Source organism: Pocillopora verrucosa, chromosome 2 (assembly GCF_036669915.1).
Source record: "Pocillopora verrucosa isolate sample1 chromosome 2, ASM3666991v2, whole genome shotgun sequence".
Lineage (NCBI taxonomy): Eukaryota > Metazoa > Cnidaria > Anthozoa > Scleractinia > Pocilloporidae > Pocillopora > Pocillopora verrucosa.
Window position 1 is genome coordinate 7439518 of NC_089313.1, and position 10362 is coordinate 7449879.

Sequence of the window (10362 nt, forward strand, 5' to 3'; positions counted from 1 at the left end):
ATTTGTTTCGTGGAAGCTTTTCAGTAGCCCCAGCCATTGTTTTGAGGTAAGAGAGGCCGAATGGATGATTAATAAGAAGTAAAGAAGTGAAAAGGAAAGAGCGCCCCCCTCTGATCACAAGAGGCATCTAAGGGTGAAGTGAACGCATGATCGCACTTAAGATAGCTTTCCAGTAGAAGTTGGAAACACCCTGTGTGGCAAATACGAGATTTGTGCAATACGATCGGACTATTTTTAGAGTTAGCAACAAGCTTGCGTAACTGAGTAATTCAAGCCATGTTTTTAATTTGTCAAAGAATGTTTTTGAAGTTTGACCGTCACACTTCGCAACGATAATTGATAAAACTGTACAGTAAGAATCGCTTTTACAAAGAAAATCATTATTATCTGCAAGATCCTAATCAAAAGACAAGTGCAATTCTAATATCATTTGTTATTTCCCCTTTCTTTTTCATCATTACCAAAGAAGGTATAGCCTCAACTAGATTCCACAATCCTTATTGTAAATGACCTTGGTCCCATTCTTGTAGAAAGCATTGCATTCAAGTAATTCTTAAAGGGTCAAGCAGAAATTCAAACTTTGTTTGACCAGAATACGATATCGATCAGCGTTGCAGAATCAATCAATTAATCAGAATTAAACGGAGGGGAACCCCCTTAGGAACTTGTCTGGACACACGTCATGTAAAACGTAACCAGTTACTAGCACGTTCATCTTTGCGGTTACACCACCAAAGAAAGACTTACCCATCCCTAACGAAAATAGAGTCTAGAACCTTAGTCACAAAGGATTTAAAGTATCTTAAAGATGTTGATTAAACACTTTTGAATAACAGTTTTTTATTATTTTCAACACTGGAAATGGTAGAGGGGTTGTTATATACGCATTTCCCAAAACCATCTCTCCAAGTTCGTCAGTGTCGTTGTCATTGCACAGCAGGTCTACATCTACACCCGATAGGGAGTCCAAATCTGGAAGGGGAGAGAATTTGCTAGGACACCGGCTATACCTATGAAGTCGCATGTGGGTCTCACCTCCTAAATACTGAAAAACTTATGAAAGCCTTGCAATTCTTCGCAAAGATACACAAAAGATCACAGTCAATTGTACTCAAACCACTGATTTGACTTTTATTTCTTAACACAAGATGCATGGAAGTAAATTTACGTACGTGTTTTTAGATTATGTACGTTTTTAATAAAGGAATAAATAACCAATAAAATTTAAACGGTTGAACCTGCGATGGTAATCCAGAGAAAGGCCCATGAAAAATTTTGGCAACAAACCTGACCAACAGAGAACGTGGCTATACGGGCTCGACATTTACAAAGTAAAATATAAGTTTCTTCATTACGTAGCACGTAGAAAAGAAAGGGAACATTGATACAAGAACCTTCTTCTTGAATCAGTCTAAATTACTAAACTATGGAAAATGATTGTATTGACTATCTGTAAGGATTTTATTCTTTTAGCGCTATGTAACTATGCATAGTTCCAAAGTCTGAACACGTTCTAAAATCATTCCGTGCAGAATTTTTATTTTTTACTTTTTCTTTTTCGGTGTCCATCTCTTTCCTGAGGCAACTTCGGCAAACCACTCATCACTCTTATCTTCTACCATCGCCTGGAAGAAATAATGTCAAAAAGAAAAAATAATGATCGGTAAAATCTTTCAAAACACTTGCGTATCACAGATTAGGGAAAAAATTTGATGAACTTCGGCCCGCGAGAAAGCATGTGGCTTTGAGCTGCAAGAAGTCTGCAAGGACTCTGGTACTGATAATGCCTCGTTATTAGTGCCAGACCCCTGGCAAACCTCTCCACGACTCGTCTCAAATCAACCCGTGGGCGGAGAAATGCTCGTCGTGCAGCGCCAATAATAAGGACCCTGCTCACAGGCTAACTAGATGCGAGAACACTTTGCAAAGTTCAAAACTCATGTTCTCGGCAGTAGAACACTTTTGGTTTTTTTTCCCTTAACCCGTGGCTAACGGTGTTTGATGATTTCAACGCAATTGATTTGCCGAGTTCGACATGTACCTCTAAAACACGACAAATAACTAACTCACTGTATCAAGAAGTTCGTCTCCTTTTGGATCCACTGTTGACAACTCTCTAAATGCTTCATCGCCAACAAAACAAATTTCATGTCCATCCTGAAATGAAAGGTAAAACAACACATATAAATTTGAAGGTAGTACCAACGTTTTAACCAACAGATTATCTGAGCAATGCACCTTGATGAATTTCCTATAGAGTGAAGGAGGAGGAAGGCATCATATTTATTTTCCAACAGGTATGCCCTACCTAAACCCACAACGCTCTCAGTTTCATGTACCATTTTATGAAACCATAACATCTTTTTCCTAAACTATGATTTTGCGCTGTACGGCAAAGGGCAAGACAGAACGGAGGGAGCTCTCACATCTAATGAGTCTTTTCATCTGAACAAAAGATGAACTTCATTTTGTTTTTGCACTTTGTTTTTATGATGACCATTTAAAAAATGGATATGCATTGCAAGTCTTAAGCTAAATGCATCAAGACGTGGGGCTTGGAAATCTTTGAAAACTAATAAAAAATAGAGAAATATGTTTTTCGTCTTGTCACGAGCGTGGGACAAAGAAAAAATTCTGAGTCTCCATGAGGAATCGAACCTAAGACCTGCAAATTCCGTGCTCCGATGCTCTACCACTGAGCCACAGAGACTCTACGATGAGCGAGGTCTATTACGTAGTTCATATGACACGCGTCCTGCATACTGCTAAGATCAGCCGTAAAAAAAAAAGCAATAAAAAAAATTATCATTCTTAACAAGCGATCAGAGTTTCTGTTGTTCTTCACATATTTAGCAATCTCAAACCCTTTTACGACTAGTTCCAGACCAGTTAAAATGGCTGCCATAAAACAAACCACCACATGCAAGGTTGTCTTATCTGTTATTCATAAAAGAAATGCTTGTAGAGATACAGTAGAGATCCCTGTGTCAAAAGAAGAATTTTGTTTAATTGATAAGCAACTTATACTAACTTTTCCGTAAAGTAACTTTTGATAAAGCTTACTATAGCAGAATCAGCCAATACAACCGCTTTCACTAATGACCAGATAATATGGTTCTTATCAACTGAGTCGATAATGTAAATTCAGGTCTCCGTAAAGAGATTCTAAATCTGACGTTTCGAGCGTTTGCCCTTTGTCAGAGAAAATAGAAGAATTGAAGGTTGTGTGTGGTTTACATGCAGAAAAATGGAGCTAAGCCACATGTGAGTATGGCAACGTGCAAATTACAAGAATAAATAAGTTGAAAAAAAAAGCGCTCGTTAATAACGTGAGGATTAAGAGTGCCGATTAGAAAGATAAATGTTGGCTGTAGAGTTTTTCATCTTTCTTGTAGCACCACAGTTTCTTTAGAAACGTACCCTCTTTATTCATTAAAAATAGCTGTCCAAGACCTTTTGATTACTTACTATGAATCCACAGTTTATTTCTAAGCTGAAAAATTTACCCACTACGGGTGGGCCAGTGGCCCCAAAACAAGATATGTCCAGAAATGCATGAAATAACGAAACTAGTGAGAGTTCGTCGGAAATCGTCAAATCCAGAATAAATCCCAATAACCATAGCAACAACCACTTATCCTAAAAAAAACTGAGGAATTTCCAAAATGGAGAAATTTTTTACTTTCGACATTGTCTCTACCAGAGATATTTGACCTAAATGTATTTGTTTTCGAAAATTGTAACGGTTATGATTAATTGGTAACAGGACTTCAAATTCTTGTCGTCCAAATCTGTCTGTAATTGAACTCGTGATTGACAAATTTGACTCCTGCTTCGCGCTCGTCCAATTTTGTTAATCACTCGTTTGATTACAGATAGAATTGGACTCCGTACGGTCCTATTACCATTAGTAATCACGCACCATGTATAAACCCTTTGTCATCCTCTATATCGGGAGTGCAAGAACTAAGCATGACTGATGGTGCATTTGGCCGATCCATCTCTATTTTCTGAACTGACTAGGTGATGGGTTCCCTTGAGTTGGTAATGTAAATTGGCCTCCCTGACGAATTTTCTAAAGCTGCCGTTTCGAGCATTAGCTCTTCGTCAGAGGGAATATATAGATAGTGCCCTTCTTCCTCTACAACCTACCGGATCAGCTAAGATAACCACTTCCACTGAGGCCTTTCCTGGCGTGTCCAAACTGACAAGTGGTGTAAGTATTGTATGACCTTCATTTTTCACCAAAGATTCAATCTCTGACAACTGTTTGCTTGGACATGAGAAAGCAATGCGTCCAAATGCGGTTGCATGATCAACTGGGTGTCCAAGGTGAATAAGTTCAAGCTTACACTTGTCTGAATCATAGCCTAACAATGCTGTTGTCTCTGTCTTTTCGTACAGTGTCATCCCCAATAAATTTTGCCAGTATAGTAAAGATTTGGCAAGGTCTGAAACTCCAAGGGAAACTTTTTTTACTGGATCTGTTGAAGAAAAAATAGAAAAGGGTTTATAAATTATACTTCTTCGGCAGACCTTTTACCTGGCTCTGTAAGTATAATGCTAATAGCTGTCTATCACAAATTCCTCGATCTAATTAGTCACACTACTCTTTTCTGTGATACTCAGAGAACTAAGTGAGAATCCTTACAATGTGTGCTTGTAAACCTGATCAAATTAAAACATAAACCTGTTTATGAACTGCTACTAGATTTACATGAAAGCAATTTGACTAGCTGCTGTCAACCTTGATGTCCAATAGCTGATGCAGGCTTCACCATCATCTTTTATCGTGCAACAGAAGTCTCAAGCTCATAATCTTATTTTTGACCCTTAAACCCATCATAATAACTAGCATCTAATTCCTACTTACAATTTTTCCCCTTAATAAAACACAAAGGTCATGAGAATAAAGGAAATGACACCAACAAAAGAGAATCCTGATTATTAAACAAATTCTCCTCGTGAGCACCATAAGAAATATAATAGTAAACAGTAGGGAGAATATGCATAAAGATGTCAGGGTGTAAAAGATTAATTAACAACCCTTTGGTTGGTTGCCTATTGTTTGATACTTATCACAGACCTTTCCTTACACCACTTATCATGGCTAAAGAAAACTTTTAGAAGACCAAAGGCTTGTTAGCTAACCTAAATACCAATAAAGCGATGCATTTTTACCAAGCATTAACATTTGACCCCTAAGAGTGACAGGCATCTAATTTCTCCTTACATAGTATCACCCCTGAATAACAAATCTAGGTCATGAGAATACAGGAAGCTTTTACTTGTTAAACAGATTCTCCTTGCCAGCATCTTAGAAAATATAAAGAGAACAGTGTGCAGACTATGCATACTGGCATTAGGATTTAAAGGATAACAGGCAATGCAGACTCCATATTGCTTATTTTTCAGCAAACAACCTTATCCAAGATTTAAATCTGTGAGGAGCTGATTATGTCATCATTTTTTTTTTTAAAGACAGTATCCATGTAACACTTGAAGAAGGAACTAAGTTCACATTCATTAATATTCCAACTTACCACCAATAACATCCTGGTCTACCAGAGTAAACTTGTAACCCCCAGGTGCTTTGACAGTGAGACAACCTTCTCCTTCTTCTGTCACAGGGTAGCTGTGTTGCTTTGCATTTGACACAGCAGTCTTTGAGTGCACAGTTATTCCCTGCACAAACAAGAAATAGTCTTAAAGTGCTTGTTGCTTTTTAAACAAAACCTAAGCAATAACCTCAGTCCAAAATGACCTCTACAGAGTTTATTATATCTTGCAGAGGATAATTTATACTCAATAAACTTTAAGTCAATTTTCACAGAGGAAGGAATGATTGTATAAAAAAAGATAAAACCCAGAAAGGCTCAGGTCTCAGTTTAGTTAGTTCTTTTAAAATCTTCACTTTTAGCCCTTTAACTCCTAAGATCTGATTGTTCATTCTCTCCTCCAGCTATTACACATTTCCTCGTAAATGAGTTATGAGAATTTGGTATTAGATCTTAGTGTTACGTGGTAAGTTAGAGTATTCTTATTACCTTTTTGATGGATAATGTATGGATATAATGGGGAGAATCTACATGTTAATCACTTCTGGGAGTTTGAAGGTTAACCTCTATGCTCAAGGGATTCGTGAAAACTTTAATTTATTATTATAATAGCAATAATCTATTTCGTTGTTCCTGAACATGAAAACCTCTTGGATATATATTTTTTTTCATCTCGAGTATACAATTAAGCCACTCTTGCTGTCATTCCTTTGGAAAAGTCTGCTAATTTGTTGATGCTAGGGAGACACCAAATTTTAATTAAGGATGTGCTGTGGATGTAACCATCTGGCAAGGAATAACCTCAGGCCTGTAACTCTATAACCCCTAGGAGCGACTAGCATGTAATTTCTCCATATAAAATCACCCCTGAATCAAACATTAAGATAACAAGAACAAAGGAAATCACTGCCAACCAAAGAAGTTCTTGATTGTTAAAAAAATTCCCTTTGTCAGCACCTTAAGAAATGTATAAAGAACAGTATGGAGAATATGCATACTGATGTTAAGATGTAAAGAGTGAAAAAAAGGGTCAAGTTGGCATGTTATTTTTTAGAAAGGGAGGAAAACAAAAGGATCTATAAGAGCTCCATGATACAAGGACAAGCTACAACACCATCAACCAAAACAATGGCAGCTATTACTGGAATCAAACTAGCACTGTAAGATGGAGGGAGAGAGTTCTTACTGCCACATTATCCCTGCTAACCCCAGCAGAGGAATTGTATTTTTGTTGGCAGGGTAAAAATAGCCATTAAGGTTCCATATCCCTGGTGGTAGATAGTCACCTGAAAATCATTTCCTAGCTGATATGTTTTAATTCCATAGTTGTACGTCAGTTCCACAACAAAATGATCATCCTCTGGTCCAAATCCTGCCATTGTTTTACTCCACTTGCCATCATAGGGTCTGGAATAATTCATAAAATCAAATTGGTTTACGTTATCAACAAGTGGCTACTGAACTAAACTTTCAAAACCATCAATGAACATCAAAAACTAAGATATTAAGTTTCACTCAACAGAATCTCACACTCTAATCAATTCAAAAGGAACATCTCAGAATTCTGATTTCTAGTCTTCCTTTATTTGAAAGGTAAAGTGATGGATTTCCAATCTTTGGGTCAAGTTTATTTGGCAAATTGTCTCAAAATCTCTTGTCTAAATTACTAATATCCTTTGGGTAAAATTAAGGCCAAATTACATTTGACATGAACCACAGCCCTCACTAACACTTGATAATTTCTCTAACTGCAACACAATACAGTTCTCGTATAAGGATTGTGTAGCAATTTAGATGCAAAATGAAGTGATTTGAGTAAAAAGTCAACTGAAAACTGTCCAGAGGAGGTGGAAAGATTCTCATTCCCTATTTTTTCCTAGCCATAATACACCTTGTTTGCCCCCCAAACTTTGGCAACACAGTTTTATCTAAAGGACTGTGTGCCCCACCAGGAATGAAAAACAATTCCTAGATAAAATTTGTTAGTAGGAATGGGGGTAGGGGTGCAAATAACACTGGAGTGGTATAAAAAAAAATCTTGAATGATAAAAATGATTCATGCAAATACCCATTACATGAAGCTTTACATCCTTCTTCAAATTCTTCATGCCTCAAAACCTGTTGGACAAACAAATGAATTATATAATGTCTACCTCAGCTAAATGACTGCAGAGGGGGGTGGGAATGGGGGTGAGAGCTTAGGAGAAGAGAAAAAAAAACAATTCATTGGTGGAAGGAGAAGAAAAGGAGAGAGGCTGGAACCTAGTGAGAGTGAGAATGGAGAGAGATTGTAAGAAAATTTTTCATCATGAAGGCTGGGAGATGACAGGGTGGCAGTATGGGAGGGGAGGGGAGGCAGAAGATGATGGTATAGGAACAGGGTGATTACCTCACTTCTATTTCTCTGTCATGATACAAATTTGCATAGAAGAAGGACAAAAAATACACAAAGAAAAGCAGAAATGATATGATGTGTCACTCAAGGCAAGTCAATTAACCTGAAATCCAATTTTTTATTACTTAAAGCCAAGCATAGAAAGTCAAATAAAATTAGGAATTCTTCACAATCAAATGGCAAGGTCAATACCAATATACAGTATACAATAATACATGTATTTTTGAGAAGACTTCTGTTGAGTTTCAGCAGATATAGGTTTATTTATTAATTTATTTACTTTATTTGCCATTACATATAATATAACTGCAATTTACTACAATTGCGAAAGAAAACAAGAAAAGTTTAATGGCGAGGAAACCTCTTAACAACCAGTAAGGCTTGTAAGCTTATATTTAGTTCCTCAAGAAGAAGATGATTAAAATCGAGTAACCAGAATGCTGTCTTTTCTCAAAGGTTTTCTGATGTGTTATCCTTATAACATTTCGGTTATGAACCTTAAAATTGATGTAGATTTGAATATTTTGATAAACAGATGAAATAACTAAATGTGTGCTATTAAAAGCACATAACATCGGTAGGTTAACACTTGCTTCTGATATCACGGGACTATCACGTTATTACATTTCTAAAATCATTTTAAAATGTTCAAATCGTATCCATGGAAGACAAAACAACAATTTTTTTAGAGTTTAAAATTGTTGTTACAGACGATATTCGGTTCGATGGTAGCCAAAGACAATGCAAGTAAACTCAAACTCACGAGCAATGTTTCATTACCTGTTGGGTCAAGTTATACAATTTTGGATATTGAAACTGTTCACAGCTGTGCCTATACTAAACATAAGATTTAAGGAAACTTTAAATCGCGAAAGAGCGCTCAAAAAAAGTGATACTAACCTTCATGCCCAGAATTTCGCGATAGAATTTCATCGTGTCGTTTCTGTTGGCAATTTTAAAGACAAAATGTAAAGCCCGCCGAAGAGACATCTTGATGAATTTGATTGCAAATATTGCGTGACGTTTTTGGATATCAGCTATGTGAGAAACAAAGGGAGACTGGTAGCCAGTCTGATAGATATTTTTTCCCATTCAAGATTGGGACATTGACAGTTTTAAATGTAGAAAATGATGAAATCGGAGCTAACATCCGATTCCGCCCTACGATGCTCCACCTCTGAGTTACAGAGAAAATTCACTAGCGACTATGGCCATTGACCTTAACTCCGAGAAGTGATTAACATGTAATTTCTCCCTATAAAATCAATAACTTATTTAGAAAACTGGTAATGGCAATACTTAAACTTATCCGTTTAGAAGTTCTTATCTTGTTCTAACACTAAATTCTTGGGACTAATTCACAAGGAAATGTGCAGAAGTTCGAAGGGAGAATAAGCAATCAGATCTTAAGAGTTAAAAATCCACATTATTATGTTCACATTTTGACACGCACGTTCTGCACACTCCGAAGATCAGCTATTTCGGAAGTGATATCTTAGTAAATGGACGGTAAATTTTGAGCGCGAAAGTCTGGGGTTCGATTCCTAACGGGAACTTACATTCTTTTTCCTCTGCCCCAAGCTCGTGTCAAGACAAAAAACATCGATCCTTCTACCGAGCGCAAAATTTACCAGCTGTCTTGTTCTATTTACCCAAGTGTAAAATGTTCTCCATTTGGATTCGAAACGAACACCCTGTAGAACACTTTTAATTCTTTGATCCATTAACTGACAGCTCGTCAAATGTGGCTTCTCACGGAAGTAAATAAATGTAGTCGGATCAAGAACAGAAGCTTATAAGGGCTTTGTGCTCGTCAATAAATTCGAAGGCCAAGGTTTGAATACCACATACTTTCTCCAACAATAAGCACATATGGATTTTCGCTACGGATGAGGGAGATCACAAAGTTAGAATAAGAGAGGCGGGGACGGTGAAGCTCCTGAAGGGTGCCTGCTCTCCCTGTTACCCTTGTTTCTCGTTCCCCAACTCTTCGCTGTCAAGTATTTGTTCGCCGTTCTTGCTCTTGATTATGGCCAACAGCCAATTAAAAACCGGAGTTACCTCCTGTACACATTTGTTAACATGCAGCATCTGCTCTTTTTAATCCCATAACGCGTCTGGCTTGCAATTCCTTTTCACAGTATCACGTTTGATAATATACTTGCCAAAATTTCAATAAGCTCATTGGCTGAGAACACGTCAATTAATCCCAAACAGAGAAGAAAGTTGAAATTGAGAGCAGAAAGTTGAAATTAAATTGATTGACAGGTAAGACGCGAAAGCACGCCAAAACAAAATGGCGGACAAGTTAGAAGAAAGAAACAGTGATTAAATTCAGAGTTTGAAGGAGAATGCGTAAAACAAAAGCATTTCACGAAGGAAAATCAACTGGCTAAAAATTCTAGCTCT

At 37.1% G+C, this 10362-nt stretch overlaps 1 protein-coding gene and 1 pseudogene across 1 annotated transcript; one reads left to right on the forward strand and one right to left on the reverse strand.

Annotated features, from left to right (window-relative positions):
- Positions 1-10362, forward strand: part of LOC136279210 (2-(3-amino-3-carboxypropyl)histidine synthase subunit 1-like) — a 490303-nt pseudogene that overhangs the window by 102418 nt on the left and 377523 nt on the right.
- On the reverse strand, positions 1112-8989 carry LOC131793996 (glyoxalase domain-containing protein 4-like). The gene is made up of 7 exons (XM_059111488.2): positions 8854-8989; positions 7627-7676; positions 6845-6965; positions 5544-5685; positions 4153-4484; positions 2071-2157; positions 1112-1625 (listed from the first exon to the last, which is right to left on the reverse strand). The coding sequence occupies exons 1-7, from the start codon at positions 8941-8943 to the stop codon at positions 1545-1547; spliced, it is 903 nt and encodes a 300-aa protein (XP_058967471.2). The 5' UTR covers positions 8944-8989; the 3' UTR covers positions 1112-1544.